The 19,403-nt window shown below is 48.2% G+C and overlaps 8 protein-coding genes across 8 annotated transcripts; 4 read left to right on the top strand and 4 right to left on the bottom strand.

Moving 5' to 3' along the window:
* Positions 1 to 1,096: 1,096 nt before the first annotated feature.
* Positions 1,097 to 3,309, top strand: V1513DRAFT_456405 (tRNA synthetases class I (C) catalytic domain-containing protein; the record flags this gene model as incomplete). Its single annotated transcript, XM_066899570.1, has 3 exons — positions 1,097 to 1,110; positions 1,170 to 1,266; positions 1,312 to 3,309. The coding sequence occupies 3 exons, from the start codon at positions 1,097 to 1,099 to the stop codon at positions 3,307 to 3,309; spliced, it is 2,109 nt and encodes a 702-aa protein (XP_066756347.1).
* A 31-nt stretch (positions 3,310 to 3,340) lies between these two features.
* On the bottom strand, positions 3,341 to 6,042 carry V1513DRAFT_436850 (transcription factor Opi1-domain-containing protein). The gene is made up of 2 exons (XM_066896836.1): positions 5,276 to 6,042; positions 3,341 to 4,687 (listed from the first exon to the last, which is right to left on the bottom strand). Exons 1-2 carry the CDS (start codon positions 5,544 to 5,546, stop codon positions 3,588 to 3,590), a joined length of 1,371 nt encoding a protein of 456 aa, XP_066756346.1. The 5' UTR covers positions 5,547 to 6,042; the 3' UTR covers positions 3,341 to 3,587.
* Positions 6,043 to 6,073: 31 nt separating this feature from the next.
* Positions 6,074 to 8,038, top strand: V1513DRAFT_113653 (uncharacterized protein). The gene is made up of 3 exons (XM_066894132.1): positions 6,074 to 6,442; positions 6,505 to 6,661; positions 6,719 to 8,038. The coding sequence occupies exons 1-3, from the start codon at positions 6,310 to 6,312 to the stop codon at positions 7,911 to 7,913; spliced, it is 1,485 nt and encodes a 494-aa protein (XP_066756345.1). The 5' UTR covers positions 6,074 to 6,309; the 3' UTR covers positions 7,914 to 8,038.
* V1513DRAFT_436845 (transmembrane amino acid transporter protein-domain-containing protein) lies at positions 7,949 to 10,130 on the bottom strand. Its single transcript, XM_066896835.1, has 2 exons — positions 9,577 to 10,130; positions 7,949 to 9,503 (listed from the first exon to the last, which is right to left on the bottom strand). Exons 1-2 carry the CDS (start codon positions 9,800 to 9,802, stop codon positions 8,164 to 8,166), a joined length of 1,566 nt encoding a protein of 521 aa, XP_066756344.1. The 5' UTR covers positions 9,803 to 10,130; the 3' UTR covers positions 7,949 to 8,163.
* A 428-nt stretch (positions 10,131 to 10,558) lies between these two features.
* Positions 10,559 to 13,724, bottom strand: V1513DRAFT_113597 (kinase-like domain-containing protein). Its single transcript, XM_066894131.1, has 3 exons — positions 13,320 to 13,724; positions 13,190 to 13,263; positions 10,559 to 13,136 (listed from the first exon to the last, which is right to left on the bottom strand). The coding sequence occupies exons 1-3, from the start codon at positions 13,460 to 13,462 to the stop codon at positions 10,705 to 10,707; spliced, it is 2,649 nt and encodes an 882-aa protein (XP_066756343.1). The 5' UTR covers positions 13,463 to 13,724; the 3' UTR covers positions 10,559 to 10,704.
* A 590-nt stretch (positions 13,725 to 14,314) lies between these two features.
* V1513DRAFT_456399 (uncharacterized protein) lies at positions 14,315 to 16,501 on the top strand (the record flags this gene model as incomplete). The annotated part of the gene is made up of 1 exon (XM_066899569.1): positions 14,315 to 16,501. The coding sequence occupies one exon, from the start codon at positions 14,315 to 14,317 to the stop codon at positions 16,499 to 16,501; it is 2,187 nt and encodes a 728-aa protein (XP_066756342.1).
* A 229-nt stretch (positions 16,502 to 16,730) lies between these two features.
* V1513DRAFT_436836 (uncharacterized protein) lies at positions 16,731 to 17,890 on the top strand. Its single transcript, XM_066896834.1, has one exon. The coding sequence runs from the start codon at positions 16,916 to 16,918 to the stop codon at positions 17,861 to 17,863; it is 948 nt and encodes a 315-aa protein (XP_066756341.1). The 5' UTR covers positions 16,731 to 16,915; the 3' UTR covers positions 17,864 to 17,890.
* On the bottom strand, positions 17,719 to 19,199 carry V1513DRAFT_436835 (mitochondrial 54S ribosomal protein uL5m). The gene has a single exon (XM_066896833.1). It carries the CDS (start codon positions 18,962 to 18,964, stop codon positions 17,966 to 17,968), a length of 999 nt encoding a protein of 332 aa, XP_066756340.1. The 5' UTR covers positions 18,965 to 19,199; the 3' UTR covers positions 17,719 to 17,965.
* Positions 19,200 to 19,403: the final 204 nt, after the last annotated feature.

The following is a 19,403-nucleotide window of genomic DNA, read 5'->3' as shown; positions in this document are numbered from 1 at the left end:
GATATGTGTTGATTAATGACGCGTTCTGGTTCACGTGTTGTCGAAGGCGCGTAGTCCGACGCGTCACAATATTTCCTCATTAGGCATGCTAGTTGCCTAATATAAAACAACGCTAACCTAATTAGAAAATGTAGGGTAACAATTTAAAAGGTAGGGTAACGTTTAGCTGCCAAAAATTTCATGCTTCCATAGTAAACGACGAATGTACCGTCGATTTTCACTAAAGTACAACTTTTTCAATTTTCTATTTAAAAACAAAACAATACCAGTATCCGTATTTTTGAATGCGACTAACATATTATTTAATTTTTGGCCTTATAGCTGCAAGATTGGTGATGCTATAACAAAGTTGTTATGGCAGGGTACGATTGTCGGGACTCACCATAGTTAAAAAGCAAGTCACGGGAATTGCGTAGTGACACATGCGGACGCATCGGGCCGATGAGTCAAGTCGACCGAGAAGGCAGGAACTTTTTTTGTTTGCCTGATCGTGTTTAGTCAACGGCCCAAAATCCCGACCACTCTTTTATTTCAGTCGTATTGTCTTTAGTCGTCTGTTAATTACCTCTGCCGGAGGGTGAGTCACGAACTGAGACGTTGTTCGGTTCATAATCGGATAACATAGCTTTGTGTTGGTCCCGCTGCTTGGAGTGGATGACGTCGCCCGGTTGTAGGACGAGCTTGATCACATTGTATTTATCCCCTCGTGCTAGTATTACAGCCTCAAACGCGGAAACGGTATCGAGATTTAGGAGGAAGCTCAGTCACTTTGGTACAAGTCGGGGACCGAGATCATCGGGAGTTTTAGCCGTCAAAGATACGCACGACACTCTCAAGCGATTTTCCACGTCGGGAAAAAGGTTGGCTAGAATGTCGTCATCCGCAGACAATAAAGTCAAGCAGCCGGAATGGCATGTACCGGAGGGCAAGCCATCTGAATTGAAGTTGTTTAACACGCTTACAAAAACAAAGGTGAGGTAGAGGGGATTGGTGTACGTGTAAATCGTGCTAACCGTGTAAGACTCCGTTTATACCGATCAGCCAACGACGGGTGACATGGTACTGCTGCGGACCGACAGTCTACGATGCGGGACATATGGGCCATGCTAGGTGCGCATATACTTAAAGAGGAAAGTGGTTGGCAGAGATGTGCTGATTGTCTCGTACAGAAACTATGTATCTACTGATATTTCGCGACGAATCTTGCGAGATTACTTTGGATTCGAGGTTTTTTTTGTTCAGAACGTGACAGACATCGACGACAAGGTTCGTGTTATTAACCACTTCTTCAGACTGCACTAACAAATCTAGATCATTATCCGCGCCAGGCAGAATTACCTGTACGAACGGTATGTTGAGCAGAATCCTACACTCACGCAATCCGTTCTCGACAAAATCACTGCGTCTTGGAAATTCTACGCGGAAACTAACCTTCGTGATGCGCCCACATCTTCCCCAACTGCGTTTGCAGAGTGGGCATCCTCAGTCGATGTTCCCACCGAAGCAAAAGAAAACCCGAAATTTAGCATGCATTTCTCCGCTTTGAAAGCCGCTTGCGGTGCTATCTCCTCGGTTTCCGTAAATCCGGACGGGTCCTCCAAAGAAGCGCTCGAGGCAGCTAAAGACGTGTTGATTTTGCTGCTGGATAAAGAGGAGGGTGGGAGCGTGCGCGACCCGGCAATATTCAGGGACTTGCCGGCGTACTGGGAGCAGCGTTTCAACGAGGACATGCGTGCTCTGAAAGTGTTGCCGCCAACGTTGGTTACGCGCGTATCCGAATACGTGCCGCAGATTGTGGCATTTGTAGCGCAGATGGTGGACAACGGGTACGCTTATGAAGCGCAGGCAAGTGTGTATTTTGACACGGCGGCGTTTGAGGCTGGAGGAAAACATGTGTATGCGAAACTACAGCCATGGAGTCGCGGCAAAACAGATTTGATTGATGAGGGCGAGGGAAGTCTGTCCATTAAGACTACAGCTGACGGCAAGAAATCGCCATTTGATTTCGCGCTGTGGAAAGCGAGTAAGCCTGGTGAACCTGAGTGGGAGTCACCATGGGGTAAAGGCAGGCCCGGATGGCATATCGAATGCTCGGTCATGGCTAGCGAAACGATAGGCAGTCAAATGGACATTCATAGCGGCGGCATCGATCTCGCGTTCCCGCACCACGACAACGAACTGGCACAGTCTGAAGCGTACCATGAGTGTAAGCAATGGGTCAATTATTTTCTTCACCCTGGCCATTTACACATCGAGGGCTTGAAAATGAGCAAGAGCTTGAAAAACTTCATCACAATAGGCGACGCACTCGAAAAATATTCCGCGCGACAGATACGTCTCGTGTTCGCGCTCACGCAGTGGAATAACTCACTTGATTTCAAAGAAGGTTTGATTAAAGAAGTCAAAACGTTTGAGACTACGTTAAATAATTTCTTTGCGGTTGTGCGGGCGATGATTTCCGATGAGATGGTGGAGGTCAAGAAAGGCGTGCATGTGCCACAGCGCTTCGGCCAGCTCGAACGACAACTTTTCAAAGACCTCGAAAGTGCGCAAACTGACGTGCATGCCGCTTTGTGCGACAACTTGTCCACGCCACAGGCGTTGCAGACCATAAGTTCGCTCGTGGCAAAAGCGAATGTGTATATCTCGGCGACCAAAGCAGAAGCAAGCATCCCGGCCCTGACAGAAGTTGCGCGATGGATAACCCGGATTCTGTCGGTTTTTGGTTTTGACGGGCAGGAAGACGCGATCGGGTGGTCGTCTGGGTCGGCGGAGAATGCGGACGGGGTATCGGCGCAGGACATCGCGATGCCGTACTTGAAAGCGTTGTCGACCTACCGCGATGAAATTAGACTTAAGGCGATTGCCAAGGCGCCATATTCTGAGTTCTTGCAGGCGAGCGACCGTGTTCGTGATGAAGACCTACTCGAATTAGGCGTGTCCCTAGATGACCGTGAAGGGTCACAAAGCGCGCTAATCAAATTTGTCGACAAATCCGAGCTGCTCGCACAAAAAGCTGACAAAGAGGCGAAAGAAAAAGCGAAGGTTGAACGGAAGCAAAGGGCCAAAGAGGGAGAAGAGCGGAAATTGCGTGAACGGCTCGTGAAAGGAACGCTGGATCCGGCGAAGATGTTTAGTAACTCCGACGAGTTTAGCGCTTGGGATGACAATGGAGTGCCGACACATGATAAGAATGGTGGGGAACTCGCCAAGAGTCGGAGAAAGAAATTACAGAAAGAGTATGATGCGCAGCAGAAGCTACATGCGGAATATTTAAAATGGAAGGAACAAACCGGGCAAGAGCTGTAATTTAGACCGTGCATCTTTTATACTTAAAATTTAGACAGTTGGATGGCATTAACTACTTTATTAATACATAACTGTAGTGCCACATTTCAAAGTCATAAACAACGTTCATCAACATGAAAACAATAGAAACAAAAGCACATTCCCGTCGCGCCTTTACAAAAACAAGAACATAATACCCAAGGCCGTATTGACATTTAAAAAACCAGCGATTAAAAAGATATAGCAAATATCCATTTTAAATACACAAACAGTTCACTATTTGCACCATAACGCAGATATTATCCACTCATAACAACATCCTGGTCTTGATCAAAATCCTGACGCTCATACATAATTCCCGGTTCCGCGGCAGACTTGCTGTACGGACCCTCACCTGCACTCTCATCCTCCATCTTGACATCTTCCATGGACTCTGCTGCACCGGGCTGTCGTCGGCCCATCCGGTCGCACCAGCCTTCAGCTCTGTCGAGTGTGTCACCCACAACGTGCATGACACCGCCGAGCATTTGCAAAGCCTCTGACGCAAGGACAATGACGCGGTTCGCGTGTTCACGATCGGACGACTCATCCTGCCTGTCTGCTGTATTCCTCCGACTGTCAGGTAGCGCCGACGACGCCTGGGCCCAGCGCGACGGCAGAATGAGCAGATATCCACGAACGTGCGATCGGGCAGGTTCGGGCAGCGCAGCCCCGGCATATGTTGACACTACACCAACGACTTTCTTGATTGTTGCTACAATATCGGCCTTTGTCGCGGCTACTTTTGCAAGTAATTGTGACCGTCTTTGCTGTTGTTGTGACGCTGAAGCGCTCGATGACGCGTCAGTCGATTGGGTGAGAGGAAGTGTTTGCTGGGACCGCTGCTGCTGTTCCTCGAGGAGAGCTTGGAGCGTGTCGACAGCTTTCGTGAGATGTGAATTGGCGTATTTGAGCCACTGCAGACAATATCGCAAGCTTTTCAGCGACTCGTCCGACATGGCAACTGTAAGCCCGGACGCATTGGTGATGACAGCGTGCCACCGCGACGACGACGGGGACTGAGTGACATCGACCTGAGTCCGCGGCGACAGAGGCGCTTGTTTCTCGATATCCGACGAGGTAGACTTTCGTTCAAGCCGATCAAGTTGCCGTAGGGCGAAGCCCTCCAGTGGTTCGAACCTTCTCACGACAGGCCGCGCGACAGACTCGACCATCTCAGCACCATACTTGAACCCGCGGGAATAGGATTTTCCAGACTCGTACGCCTTGACAGCGGAGGAAACAAGAGTGTAGTTCGACATGCGGTTGAATAGCTCGCTTTGTGGTTGGGAACGATGTTCGGACTCGGAGGATGGTTGCCGTGTCTGCTCGGGAGTAGATTGTTTGTCGGTTGCGTATTCTAATGAGCGCGTTAGCAGATGAAATGCGAACAGGAGTTGTCGCAAGGCAGTGACCCGTATGCACTACCACACAAGCGAACGGTATCAAGGAGGAGCAAAAGAGGCAGCCAAGCTTCGTGAAGAGAGAGAGACAAAACTAGGAAATATGTCGGCTTTGGCGGCGGTGAAAGTAGCAGGCGTAACACACGGTCCATGTGAAAGAGAGACGGTTGTGCCAGTGAATATATGGGTAGCGTTGCCACGGCATATACTATTGACGTAGATCAACCACTCCAGTACATGCATATACACTTTTTGCAAGCAGCAAATGAAGCTAAACAAAAGTATAGGTGCTAGTTGGGGAAGCTGTCGGCATATATGGCATGGCCGCGCTGAGGAACCCCAAAAGTTGCACGTGAAACGCCGCCGCCATACACCGCCAAAAACATGATGAATTGCAGATTGAGCAATTCTTTACAGCCACGAAAGCTCTTATGTGCAACAGATCGATTGAATACAATATCCTCGATTCCTCCTCTTCGATTATGCTGCTTGTGCAGGATGCTGGATCGTGACAGTGCGATGCGAAATGTGACACCGATACATACCACAGCGAAGATCCTCAAGAGCCTCTGCGGCGAGACGCACGTCGGGGTCGTCAATGGACAAGCCGGAGGTGAAGGACATTGTCTCATCATCGTCGGCGGAAGATGTGTATGCGGTTGTGTTGGAGGAGTATGCCGATAGCGGAGTGTTAGTAGAGTCTGCGTCGTAGTAGGGGGCTTGAGGATGTGGTTCAAGCGGGACGTTTTCCGGCAGACAGAGGGCGTGGATAGACAATCTGCCGTCTGGCAACAAGCGGGGCGTGTCTGCTGCCATGTCGAAGTTGGTGGTGCTGGTGCTGGTGCTGATGATGATGATGATGGAGTAGTTGCTGTGATGGTGATGGAGACAGGCAGCAAGCACCCTGAGCAAGAGGACGAACCGATCCTACGTGAGATTGGTCCGCCATATACATTATTTGAGCTTGCGACCCTTCGTGAACGTGTGAAAGGCGGCTTTATTCTGGGTCTTCCCGGCGGAAAGCGCCCGCGTGCCAGGTCATCTGCCCGCACAAAAAAGTTAATAGTACTGAGAGAAAACGTGGGGAGCCGCGCAGTGTCCCGCATTCTGGTCACCAAAACAAGGCCTGACTTGCGCTCGTGCTGCTCGTGCTTGCCTACGATTCGGTGTGTTCCGCGTCTGCGGCCCAACAAATCCAGTCGATTTCGTCACAGCGAAGAATACACGATTTTTGACGAACAACGGCCGTTGTCATTCTCCAATTCTGCCTCGGCACACTCCATTTGCCCTTTTCTGTACTACTCTCACGCTACTGACCACGGAACCAACCGAGGCTCACTTTTTGTGCTACGCGACAGCGGATCCTCGGTGTTTCCCAAGACCGATTAGAAGCTATCAACGTTGCCACTGTTATGGCGCATCCGCTTTACGATTGTTTCGCTAGATCACGTGCCAACCTCTTTTACGCGCCAACTTGTATAATACTATGATATAATAATAACAGCGCAGCAATTACAGTACAGCACAAAAAAGCAAACAATTCACATCGCGACCCGCAGTCGCAATTGCACTAGTCTACATGCCGCCAGTCGCTGCACTGCGGACAGCGCTCTCTGCTGTCCAAAAACGCTTCCCTTCACTCGGCAGCCTCCACGCTCGCGCTGCTCTTGCGCTCGCGTCAACTGATCCGCTCTACCCTACAAAAATCGCCAGTAGGTCTTATTATCAAATATAATGATGCATTGGGTTAGTTTGCTGAGTATTCGTTGGTTAGTTATTCCATTAGACACGGACCGGATGGAGACGAAGCGGGTGTTGGACTCTCTATTGTTGCTGGGAATGCCCTTGCCTTATTCGAAACTAGCAGCAAACGAGCTCGAATGGCACGATGCGGTTAAGGCGCGGACACTAGGAAAAGACTCTCGAGTACAGTACGTTGTCTCGCATACTCATACTAGTGGTCGAATAATAAGACTGACAATTCTTAGGGGCTACCAGCAATTATCGGAAACAGTCACAAACTTCATACAAATGTTTGGCGTACCGTCGTCATTCTTACTAAAACATAATATCACATTCCTAGAAAGCGTGCGCACTCCCGAATCGCATGAAGATATATACGAATCTTGCCATCTCCATTTATACATATCAGACAGCATACCGTCGTTGACAGAGCGATTACCGGAGACAATAATCCCTACTCAACGTATTCTCGATCTACCGTCGATACCAATTGATACTCAAAATATTTCAAGTTCAGCAATCGTCATTTCGACGAAAACCGCGGAATCTTTGTTACTTTCTGACGACGACTGGGCGCAAAAGTCAAATTTAACAACACTCTCCAAAATCCTGACCGACCGCGACACTTTATTTCGCAATCTCGTCAAGACAGTCATAAAGACCTGCGAAGACTACGTCCGCGCGTCAAAATCATACGTCGACACCAGTCTTCGAACACCGGCAGAGGGCGACGACGTCCGCGACATTGTCGCTGCCCGCAAAAACTGGGCCCAGGCAGCCCACACCGAGCTTCGGGACGTCCTAGTCCCGGGCCTGGAATCTTTCGTGAGGGAGTCGACGTGGTGGAAACTATACTGGGTCGTAGACGATTTGAAAGACGACATCGGCGAGCGCACGGTCCAGAGGAATTTCCTACCGACCGCAGAGCGAGCTTTAGTCTTTGTACTCGGTAGACTGAGTACGGCACCGACGGTGCGGTCGACCGTGTCGTTATCCACATCCGTATTCCAGACGTCCGCTATTCAAGAAAAGATCGACAAGATCGGGACTAGTATTGCCGAAGCGAAACGAGACGTGAAGGATGTTTTGTTGACGACATTACATGCTGACGCGCAACGACTTATTGTTTCAACGTTTCTATTGACACAACTACCTGTGGCTTTACTTGCTACCGCGGGGTGGTACTGGTTTGGGTACACAGGGTACTCGATGTCAGGACTCGCGCTACTTGCATTAGTTTTGGGCTTCAAAGCAGTGCAATCGAAATGGGACGCCCTCGTCTCTGCATTCCAACGAGATGTCCATGATGCTGCGAGAGCGGCAATAGACGCCGCTGAGGTCGAGATTTACAATGCATGGGAAGAAAAAGTAGCAGATATGGAGAGTAAGATCGCGGGGCAGCAGGAGGTCGTGGATGCCTTGAAGAGAAATATAGAGTAGCAAAAATTTGACGTGAAAAATCCGGAGAAATAGCATAAAAGTTGGCGTAATTTCTTTGTATTTTATCTAGCGAATCATTAGATTAGATTAATTATTTTCCAATATCTCGTCTTTAGTAACGCAATCCAATTAAAACTACATCTAGAAAGTTCGGAACCCAAATGTATAACCACCATGCCCAACAACCACCACCTTGCAAAAACTTTCCATAAACTATTTACAATCCCCCCCAAACCTATGCAGCAATAGATCAATCACTGGCATGCCTCAACAACCAGATATTCGTCCCCAAACAAACAACCATAATAAAAATGCCCCAGCCAGCTAGCGCCAAACTAGCATACTTGATTATATACCCCTCGCCATCAAGGTCCCTCACTATCTCGCGTTCCCCATCCCAGTCATCAAACTCGGGCGTCACAAGTCGAACTGCTTGCCGCAAACCAGTCTCACCAGACTCCAGCGTCTCGTCGTCGTCTGTGACATCCGGAATTGGCACGTGGTAAGGTGATCCTAACAGTTTATATCCGAAAATGCCGGGTAGAATAAACGATATCGACGTCGACCCCGTCGCGCCCACGAACGCGAGAACGGTTTCTAAGGACGAGACGGTCATAGCGGCGATATAAGAGAACACTATGATCCCGCTGGTAACCACCACAAATCTCCGCTTCGGAATCGACGTCTTTTGGATTCCCGACCGCACCGGCGATACGCTGGACTGCAAGATAAAATGCGTGTAGATGTGGTCAAGCGACGCGCGACATGGGTGACACTGCAACGGGTACGAAAATAGAACGAGAACCACAATCGCGGCGCGCCCAACGGCTGACGAAAACGAGCTTGCATACATGCCAATGATGTTGCCGCCGACATTGTCGCCGTAAGATAGATAACCAGTTAACCCGACCAACGTGTACAAAATAATCGCGGACCCGATCGACGAGAAGATAATAAACAGTATGTTCGTGGGACGGTTATCTCTTAACTCGTTCACAATCGAAAACATGTTTTGATGGCAAGTGAATCCGAAAATGATGATCGGCAGTGTCGAAAGTACGCCGGAGAGCGAGGGCGGGCCGATAGAAATTGTGCCGCGGTATGAGATCGTATCGCCCACTAACCAGTGTCCGACGACCAAGACTGCCAAATACCCGATCGCGAGCAACGCGATCACGGACGTATATTTCAACGAATCCAGTCGTCGTAGAAAACATAACGGAATTAACGCTACCATGAAACACGAGATCCAGAACCGTCTTGAGACGAAAATCGTGTCCCCTACGTTTCCGTCCGCGAAAAAGAAATCAGCGATAACTTGTGGCATTAGGTCCCCAATAATAATGAGGTAGGACACGCCTACTCCAAAGCATTTAATCGCGATTGCAGTGTCGAACAGCGCGGCAAGAGACGGGTACGTTTTTTGCGCGATGGCGAAGAATGAAGCCATGCCGCGGTCTAGGTACCGTGAGCAACGGTATTGCAAGTATAAGCCCGCGCCTGCTGTAAATCCGGATACAAGTATCACAAGGAATCCCAGAAACACGCCGTCGTTCTTCAAAGCGTACGGCATTGCCAGAACACCCGCTCCTAGATAATTTCATCAATACTACTTCTTTACATCTTCTCGCCACACGCCACATAGTTCCTTAACCAAACTCACCAAGGATAGTGTTTGACAAATTTGCGACGCTAGACGCCATTCCAGCGGTTCCGACATGCAATTTGCCATGATTCGCAGTCGCCTCGTCCTCGAATTCGTTGTCCGAAATATGATTGATGTTGAAGTCTTCGTCTTCGTCATTTTCGACGTACTCGACCACAGCAATATTACTGTTCGGGGCGTGTGCGTTGGCAAGCATTATTGTAGAATCCGTCGCCATGACCATTGAGTTGGTGGGATCTGTCGAACGTTGAGAAAATACAGTGACTAACAGATAGTATGAAGATCACCCGAAGTGTAAAACTAAGAATATTCCGGCCTTTAGCCGTTCCAACGTACAAGATCTCAGGCACACGTATCCGACACGACAGTTACCGAATATGTCGCAGCAGGAGTAATACCATATATCCTTCAAATGGACTTTGCAAACCTTCTGTATATTTAATATCTTATTTCTAAACTTTGCTGCTGCTGCTGTAAATACCAAGGTTTAATACTTCTGTGCTATCTATTCTCCGGCGACCTGAACGTGTCACCCAGTCAGTCGCCTGACCGGTACTAACCCCCCCCCCCCCCCCCCGCCGCGTTTTGTTGCCTGGACCTTGTGACTAGTACAAACCCCTTTGCTGAAGGTAAATCTTGCCGTGTGACCTCGTTCGTGACCATGGAGCAGTATTATGTCATTGCGGCGTGTCTCATGGACTTGGCACAAAAAAGATGGTAACGGGCTATGATACCAACAAGGGCTTGCCAAAAATGATTGATACTATCGAACATCACGCCCGCGTGTGAAACGCAATTATCAATTTTATCTAATTTAAGCGATTCAATAATCATCTTGCTCTTGCAAAGAAACAAACCGCTAGCAAAAACTATCGTACGCAATGAATTGTAACTGACAAGTAACAAATATACAAAACAAATTAAGACCCAGAAATTTACCTGTACAACATGCAGACTCTAGCAAGCATAATCAAATCACTTTTCATATCCGAAATGCGTTATTAAATAACATCAAACAAACGATGCCACATAAATTATTATTAATTAATAGGAGCATACCACCTTAATATTCATTAACCGTCAATCAAAGCAAAACAAAAAAAAGGATCATTATACAATTTTACTTTACATTTGTGCTGCAGCAGCCAACCCATCCGCCATTGCACCTCCTTGCGAAGTGGATTTTGCAGCGCGACCGGAAACTATCGGACTGAGGAACGGGTGTAGCAAGAGTTCCTGTGCTGTAGGCCGTTTCTCGTGATCAAGTTCGAATGTGCGCGATAAGAACTCATTTGCCTCGGTTGTCGATTCTTTGGGAATCTCTGGTGAGCAGAGCGTGCCGATTTTGAAGAGTGCTTGCATCTGCGAAAATTCGGGGAACGGATGAGTACCAGTGAACATCTCGACGATGAGACAGCCTAATGACCATATATCTGCCTTGCGTGTATACGAAGTCTGCTTGACAACTTCTGGCGCCATCCAGTAAACTGAACCCTGAAGTGATGGACGGTGATGCTGATTGTTCGAAAGCAGGCCGGCTTCCACACGCTTAGAGATACCAAAGTCAGAAATTTTGATCTTGCCTTTGTTGTCAACCAAGACGTTGGCGCCCTTGATATCTCGGTGAATAATATCCTTGTCGTGAAGGTAACTCAACCCGCACAAAATCTGCCGCACAAATGTGCGAATGAGAGGCTCCTCGAACGGCCCGTAGTTATTCAACAAAGCCGCAACAGATCCGCCAGGGACGTACTCCAAGAAAATATTAAGATACTGCCCATCAGAGTTTGATCCAAGGTACTGCACGATGTTTTCGTGGTGCAAGTCTCGAAGTAACTGAATCTCACGCTGCAGAGCGTCAATCATAGCCTTCTTCCTAGCCGGATCGCCCTGCTTATCATTCTTGGTCATCTCAACCTGCTTAACAGCCATGAGCTCGCCAGTTAGAGCGTTCAAACCTAGTAGGACGCTGCCGAAAGAGCCGGATCCAATTAACGCGCCTTTGATCCATCGCGTTGGACCGCCGTCAATTTCATGAGCATCATATTCCGCATCTGACATCTCCTCCGGTATGTCCTCGACATTGTCAACTTCGATGTAAGAGTTATTATCCGAAAGCGCGCTGCTGACAGTGTCGGCGCGAGAAAAGACCGAGAATGGACGGCTGGTCGTTGAATAACTGACCTGTCGTGCATACAGGTCCTCCTCATCAACTGGTGGCCCTTCGATAGAAGACCGGCGGATATCAGAGTCATCGTCCGCAAGGATCGAAGATGCCCCGCTGTTCGTACTCCGATGCGCGCCTATCCGCCTAAATGTTGACGATGTTCGTGATGGTGGAGATGACGTTAGTAAAGTGGATTTGCGACCGCTTCCACCCGTGTTCTGCTGTTGAACAGGCTGTTGGGCGGTCCCGGCACTCAGCCAGGTCTCACCGACAGTCGGAACGGGCGGTAACGACTCACGATTCGAGCTAGCATAGGAGGCAGTAGTAGCAACAGATATCCGCTTCGACATTCCCGAAATCCGTTTCGAGCGCCGGATAGAATTCCGCACCGTCTGCTCCAGCACCCTACTCTGGTGACCAGGAAAGTACTCTGCAAGATTGGAGGAGATAAGCTCACTTGGCGGTCGCTGCCCAAAGAAATTTCGCATGGTTTTCCTAATCGAGCTATCCGAACTTTCGTCAGCGTGGTTTCGTCGAGGAGGCGGCGGAAGTTGCGGTGTTGATTGATTGCCTACTAAAGAGCCACGTAAGTTTGATATCCGGTCATCGGTACTTTCGATGTATGTTCCTGGCCGCTGCGGCACCTCTCTAGCCAGCTGCTCTCGCGCAATCTGAATTGACTTCTGATACCCTTCAGTGGACGGAACCTGCCCAGCGCGCACTAATATTAACCGCTCTCGTTCTAGTCGTTCGGCAGTGTGGCAAATAGCAACAAGTTCCATATCCTCAACTTTGCGCGCCGAACCTGTGTCTGTTGTCACGTAGACAGTCCAATTCCCGGCCTGATCCTTCGATCCGAACTTTCGGATTCCCTTTTTTATGATTGACTCGGCGTTGAAGCACCCGCTGATGTCGACTGTTTTAGTGTAGCCCTGCTGAAATATGAACTTGACCACGTTCTGTTTCAGGGGCTCGGATGGCTGTGCGGTCGGTGCGACCGAGGTCTGTGAGAAGGAGCGCGAGGTCAGATTTGACGAAGTTGCGCTAAGTCCGAGCTTTGACTGCGAAGTTGTAGGTTGTGATGATGGCGGGAATGCCGGCGACTGCGCATTCCGAGTACCATGATTGTATGACGGATCGATTGGGGATTCTGGTCGGGTATTAGAGAGGCTAGGGGAGAGTGCGGAGAACTGTGAAGCAAACGGCGAGATTGACGATTGATCCTGCTGCGCTAGTGGAGACTTGTTCTTGCGAGCTGTTGCGTAGCATTTGTTTCGAAGAGCTTTGATGGCCACAAACAGTCGTACTCTGTCGCCAACTTTGGTGATTCCGAGCTCTTTGACAACGTTCTGATCGACTTCCAAAAGAGCTTCGCCGTTGATATGGTTTTCTGGAGATGGATTAAACGGCATGCAGGATGGATGGACTACGACAGGGACTTACCTTCAAACAATCGAATGTATTTGGCGCAGTTGACCGAACGTAACCACTCAGCGACTTTCGACTCATCCCAGTGCCTGTAGAAGTTGTGTTAGTTATTCCACCATAAAACATGGCTAAGCGAGCAATATACCTTATCTCGTCTAGAAGACTGTTTGAGTCAGAGAACACGGACGACGTCGGGCTCGAGAGAGCGGTGGTGGAAGCAGAAGCCATGGCAGGCGGCGAGCGGAGAGGCGAGCCGACAGGTGGAAGATGCGGTAACAATACGGCCATGCTCTCGCGCACTCAGGAATGAGGACACGGCAACTGACTGGCAAGACTGATACGGAAGCGTCGCTTGGGCAGGTGCTCAAAGCACCCTGAGTTCGTAAACAGAACGGGAGAAATTGTAAGTTGAGGAACTGAAAGGACGAGATAAATTGATGTCACGATCACAATATCGCGATGGGCGTTGTAATTTTCTTCCGCCGGGTTTGCTGATACTAGCGCAGGCCAGGCCGGGGATTTGTAGAGAAGCAAAGCGCCTGAAACGGTCGTGAAACCACAAAGGAGGAGGTCCGCGTTTGTATGCCCACGAGACTTTTACAGTCTACACCATATTCGGCAAGTTATATGCTTTATTCGGTATAGTTTAAATGGGACCTGCGTTACCGTGCCTGTGCGTGCCTGAACCAGGGTCCTCCGGGTAACTAATTACTCGTCCCTTATAGCAAAAACTTGTGCGACACTACTATATAGCAACTCGCCCCAGCAGATATGCAAACATCCACAACAACAACAACAATAATAATGATGATGATACCAACAATCAACATCCATGCAACTGCCTCGAGGTGTCCGTTGGCCTTTAACTCGCCGCAGTTCTGTATAATCCGCTTCCAAAAAAATCCCAAAAATATATCAATAACTATATGGTAAGTTATACCTAGTTCGACTGAGCGTATTTACCCGCGTTTCATCTTAACCCGGGCCGCCAGGAGTGGGCCCAGAGGCTATCATCCGTGTCTGGGTTAGGTCCCAAAAGGTCAGTGAACGACACCTACGCCAGGCAGATATACAATCATACCCAATAATAGCTATCTTTGTTATATGGCTCATGCGCCAGCCATATTCCGGTCCAGTAAAATGACTCAGCATCAAGCTCAAGAAGACACGGAGCATTCGCCAGCACGAGTGGCATCGAATCAGCTCTGGCCGTTTACCCAGGTCCCGGCTGACGTACGACTTGACAAGGGCCACGAGTTTAACGAGAATAGCCCTAGTGAGGAAAACTCAGAAGAGGAGTATCTACAGCAGAATCGCAGTGCCTCGGAATTGTCGACAAGGCCCTTGGATTGGGATCAACTTGCTTTGCCCAAAAGGCAGTCCTCTCTCTCAAAACATGGCTCCAGGCATAAAAAGTGGAAGCAACTCGAGATTTTCTGGGAGCAGTCTGATGACCAGCCGACGCAAGACACACACAGATCTCTGGGGTTGTCAGAGGACGAAAAAGACGATTGGTCTTTTACCGAGCAATCTTTGCCAGACGAATGGTCATCACACACTTCAGATCAGTTGACTGCTGCCGAATCACGGTCACCAGGCATGTCAAGAGCGGTACATCAGGATTTTCAGACGAGCTCAAACAAGGACTTCCAGTCGGAACAACTAGTGGAAGAACCAAAAACGAAGATGCGTCCAGTGTGCAATGAGAAGTCTAATTCAGAGTCCGAAGAGAAATCTCTACCAGAATACGGAGAGAAATTGCCATCAGAATTCAAAACGACGAATGACAAGTTGCGGTTGGAGTGCAAGGAGAAGCTACCATTAGAAGGCGACGAAAGTTCTCCATCGGAGTATAGCAAGAAGTCGCCAGCAGCACACGAAAAGAAGTCAACAGATTACAATAAGAAATCACTGGCAAAGTCGAAGAAGTCATCACTATCGCCATTAGGATACAAGAAGTATAAACAGAAGTCACAGTTAGAATTCAAGAAAAAGTCGCCTGTTAAATCCAAACAGCGGTCGCTACCAGACCTTGAAGAGCAACCGCTGCGGGAAGACAATCTGAACATAACCAAGCAGCGCAACGCACTTACACCTCATGCGCACGACTTCGTGCCAGCAACGACCTACCGGCTTTCAGAAGCTGAGCAGTTCTATCTCGAGCGTGAACAAACACTGAGTAAGGCGCGCTGCGAAAGCGACATCGGAGCTGTCAAATTGAAGATCTGGAAAGGTTTGCTACCAGAAGATCCGCCTCGGCGGGAACTTAACTTTCCCCAACTCGAACCTTCGCAGCTTGCCAAGAAAAAGCTCAAACAAAGGGAGAAGTACGAGAATTATGACGACAACCTTCTCCAGGCGGCTGAGCTCCCAGATGATCTGACGGTCCTGTGCGGAAACCACTTTATGGTGATTCGGCAGGCTCTATATCTCGGATGGGGTTCCGACGAAAGTCAAAAAAAGTTGGAACAAGCAGCGGACTTGTTCGCAAGTATCAGAAAATTAGAGTCTCGGCATGTGACGTATTTTGAGCAGAATGAAACTGCAAGGAAGTTTTTGACTATATTGGATCATCGGAGAAAGACATACCAGAAGAAACTACTTGAGCAGCGCAAAATGAGCAAGTTGGAGCAGCAGTTAGCCGCGTTCAACCACGCTATAGACATGCTAGATCAGGCGGACGCGATTATTAGTGCCAATGATATGTGCCTGAGGTATCAATTTCATCGACTAACACTAGAGATGAAGGGAGAGATTGCGGAGAGAATATACGATTGGAGACAGAAACGTACGCACACCTACAATAATTTGAAAGTGATATGGAACTCCATCAAAGAGAATGCTACAGCCAAGCTAGTTAATCTGACTCTGACGGCAATGCTACCAAAGAAGTTAAAGAAAACTACAATTAGGAAGAAGCAACAGACTGTGCAACAATATGAAGCTACCCCCTCAGCAAGCACACAATTAGTGTCACGGCAAGAGTTTTATCTTCAGCTTTACAAATCTTTTACGCAGCAGCGAAATATGCTGGAGGGTGAAATCATTGATCGCATGCAAGATGTAAACATACTTACCCACCAGGTGCAGAATCTGAAAGATGTCCAGTTACAAGAAAAATACGCTGTGCTATTGCTAGAAGCCCAACGAGATCTTCGCGAAGTTGAGAGGTTGGCGGCGAACCTTGAACAGCAGGCGAGGGAAGCTGCGAAGAAAAGGGCTGACGCTAAGCAAGCGGCTCCTTCGGAACAAGTGCAGAAAGTTGAGCCTGCTGGCAGTTACCATATGTCACCTATCCCAGTTAATCGCTATTACATGTTAATGTGACACCTGTCTGTCTCTGCTTCTGTGATGCTTCTGTGATGTATTCCCTCGTTTACCCTATTATTACGCATAAAATGATAACTGTAATAAATTCTGTTGACCTAGTTTTCTTTAGCCTTGCAAGCGGTGCAACTTCGCAGACGAATAAATTTATACTGTTATCTCAAGATTAGGCATCCCATCGGGTTAGGGAGGGGCAAGGAAGCAAATCCGACCGATTTTTAATTTCGCATTTTGCGGGTTTTGCGAGTTTTTGTTGAGTTTTTTGCTAGGAGACCGATTTAGAACGTAAAGGCTATCAGATTTTACTTCTCGCAGAAAGCATTCTTTGCGAATCGATTCGAATAATTCTCGCGATTTTGCGAAAACCTGCATTAGCCGCTCTCTGAGTCAGTCGCCAGGAACAGTTATTTGACGATGGTCATACCCCCGGCGACGGTAGTGCATTTGCGCCAGCTACAGACGCTCGCAATCTCTGTGCAACTATTTAGAAAGAAGTTCAAACTTTTTAAAGACGCTTTGAATAGCAGTCCGCCCACGAGAGCTTTCGATATTAATGTTGGCTGTCGGATTGACCCAGATTTCAGTACTTGCAAACGAACAACGGCATGGAGTCCAATGTCTGCATTGGAGGATGCTGTTGGAGAAAGGGAGCGAAATTTGAACACAGATTCTTCGGGGCAGGAGGAATCAGTATCATTCGACACAAATCCTCTGGGGTTCTTAAAGGTTATGAGATCTATATATAACTGTGAGCTGGCATATTGCGAGTACTGTCAAAAAACTGTTGAGGAACACGAACTTGTTCTGACTCAGCTAGGCAATGTAACTGGTGACTGTACCGCTGATTATTTGAAGGCTACAATTGATTATTGGAAGGCTGAATTCGAGGCACACTGGGATAACATCACCCGTATTTGGGATCACTATAAACGTTTAGTTCTTCCACGACAGTTCGAGGAATATCGCGATATACTGGGCCCAGGTCCAAATCCCATGACTCAGATAGAGCAAATCATGCTAGAATTTCAGAATCAACATGTGGATTATGATCAAATTATGCTAGCGCGAGCATACGAGAAATTTGTCCTGGAATACCGTCTTGCAGACAGAAAACAGAGAGATTATATCCACCTGTTTACCTTTTTCGCAGACTTGGAGCATGGTTCTGGGATGAGGCTTGAAAAAGACTTGCAGATGCGACAGACTCTGAATCTGATGTCTTGTATTTACAGAAATTGGCGAAGGATTGAAGATAATATGGAAGAAAAGGCGTATGCACTGGCTGTCCAGCTTGCTGACGTCAAAACACATGTAGACGAAAAATCGCCAGTGCCATGGACGCAAGTAACAGAAGAGCTCTAAAAGCTGTCATCAAAATACAAAGGCTATAATACAAAAATATTATTCTCTTAATCAAGTTTATCTACAAACACATCTGTCTCTCAGCAATGCACTGTCGATCATCTAATAATTATAAACGATGCCCTTCTTGCGATCAATAGCTTCCAATGCCTCGAAACTTGGCACATTGTGCAAACGCTCTTTGCCCACAAACGGCAACCCCAATGCAGAGAGCATCGTTCTCGCCTGTGGATCAGTCTGTGCACCAGTCACCAAGGTGATGTGCAAACCTGCAAGATTGGGCCACAGTTCTGGACTTCCTTCTACTTCAGGAAACCACTTGACATCCGCAGGCTCCAAACCGAACGAGATATTGCCAAACATGTCTCCAGACGTATTCTCGACGCCCTTAAAATCCTTGATTCGGGGTAATACTACCTCCACCAGTGTGGCGAAAAATTGGTACATATCCGGTCCCTGAATCTTGACCTTTGCGCCCACCATCATGTTCTTCCGTAGTCGCCATGTCATCACCGTAGCTTTGGAGTACACAGGTCGCGGCTTCTTGCCTGTGATCTGTTGCATCATGACCATCGTCGGCAGCGCCCGCTCCTGGTTAACTCTAACTGCATCACGCACAAACGCATGTATCCAAATAGCCTCCAATCGTGGAATGTTTTTGAATGTCCGTTGCTTAATGTCCGGTGTCTCAACAGCCGATCCCGCAGGCGCACGTTTTGGGCGATTAATATGGTACTGTGAAGATCCATCCCACTCCTGTCTCTTGCGACCAGGAATAACCCGCTCGTTGTGCACAAAATTCGCGAGAAGCAAATCAGAGGCAATTGTAGTGTTATAATGCTCTTCAAGGCGGGATTGCTGCGTGTACTGCGGCTTGAACAAATGAGACTGTGTATCCCATTTCGGTGTCTGCAGAATATCCTTGTACGCCGGCTGCAGCTGATTCTTTTTATATCGGATCCTGTGATGGACGGGATGCACTATCGAGATTGAGTTCTTATTGAGAGGAGTGGATGTGTGAAGGGCTTGGTGCCGTTGGTGCTGAAGGGGGCGAAAATATGTGCTGCCGGTGCTGGGTCTCAAGTGCGGTCGTCCTGCCATTATTGTTGTAAATACATTTGCTGCTTCAAGATGATAACAGTTTCTGCGACTATAGGTAGCAAATTTCGGTTGCAGGCGGCGGTGCTGCCGATTGTTCGTTTAGCGTTGGATGCGTAGAGTGATAGAGCTCGTAGCGAACGAAATTTTCGTGCGCTCGGGGAAGCTTTGCGACAACTCGGCGGGAGCAAGTTGCGACTTGTGGACGAGCTGCGCACGAACCAACGGCATAAAATTCAACCAGGACTATAGTCAAGCAGTTGTTTACTTCATGGCTGCTGTAGATCCATGACAATTAACAAATGACAAAAACAATATTTACAGTCTAAAAGCTCTGGTTCAATTTTTATTGAACGCGCACCCAACCTCGTCCGATACAGAACTTCTGGTGTAACATAGCCCCACAATACCAAGAAAGGCGATAACATCTAAATCAAATCTG

Source organism: Lipomyces chichibuensis, assembly GCF_038497645.1.
Source record: "Lipomyces chichibuensis strain CBS 12929 unplaced genomic scaffold V1513scaffold_2, whole genome shotgun sequence".
Taxonomy (NCBI): domain Eukaryota; kingdom Fungi; phylum Ascomycota; class Lipomycetes; order Lipomycetales; family Lipomycetaceae; genus Lipomyces; species Lipomyces chichibuensis.
The sequence above is the reverse complement of the archived record's forward strand: the minus strand, read 5'-3'. Positions and strand labels throughout refer to the sequence as shown.

Bases quoted from the DNA above. Each gene is read 5' to 3' on its own strand.
- V1513DRAFT_113653 (XM_066894132.1), top strand. From the start codon at position 6,310: ATGCCGCCAGTCGCTGCACTGCGGACAGCGCTCTCTGCTGTCCAAAAA. The intron at 6,443-6,504 runs GTAGGTCTTATT...TTCGTTGGTTAG, and splicing joins CTACCCTACAAAAATCGCCA to TTATTCCATTAGACACGGAC. The intron at 6,662-6,718 runs GTACGTTGTCTC...GACAATTCTTAG, and splicing joins GGAAAAGACTCTCGAGTACA to GGGCTACCAGCAATTATCGG.
- V1513DRAFT_113597 (XM_066894131.1), bottom strand. From the start codon at position 13,462: ATGGCCGTATTGTTACCGCATCTTCCACCTGTCGGCTCGCCTCTCCGC. The intron at 13,264-13,319 runs GTATATTGCTCG...CAACTTCTACAG, and splicing joins AGTCTTCTAGACGAGATAAG to GCACTGGGATGAGTCGAAAG. The intron at 13,137-13,189 runs GTAAGTCCCTGT...ATCCATCTCCAG, and splicing joins ATACATTCGATTGTTTGAAG to AAAACCATATCAACGGCGAA.
- V1513DRAFT_436845 (XM_066896835.1), bottom strand. From the start codon at position 9,802: ATGGTCATGGCGACGGATTCTACAATAATGCTTGCCAACGCACACGCC. The intron at 9,504-9,576 runs GTGAGTTTGGTT...GAAATTATCTAG, and splicing joins TTTGTCAAACACTATCCTTG to GAGCGGGTGTTCTGGCAATG.
- V1513DRAFT_436835 (XM_066896833.1), bottom strand. From the start codon at position 18,964: ATGGCAGGACGACCGCACTTGAGACCCAGCACCGGCAGCACATATTTT.
- V1513DRAFT_436836 (XM_066896834.1), top strand. From the start codon at position 16,916: ATGGTCATACCCCCGGCGACGGTAGTGCATTTGCGCCAGCTACAGACG.
- V1513DRAFT_436850 (XM_066896836.1), bottom strand. From the start codon at position 5,546: ATGGCAGCAGACACGCCCCGCTTGTTGCCAGACGGCAGATTGTCTATC. The intron at 4,688-5,275 runs GTATGTATCGGT...CGCGCTCATTAG, and splicing joins TCTTGAGGATCTTCGCTGTG to AATACGCAACCGACAAACAA.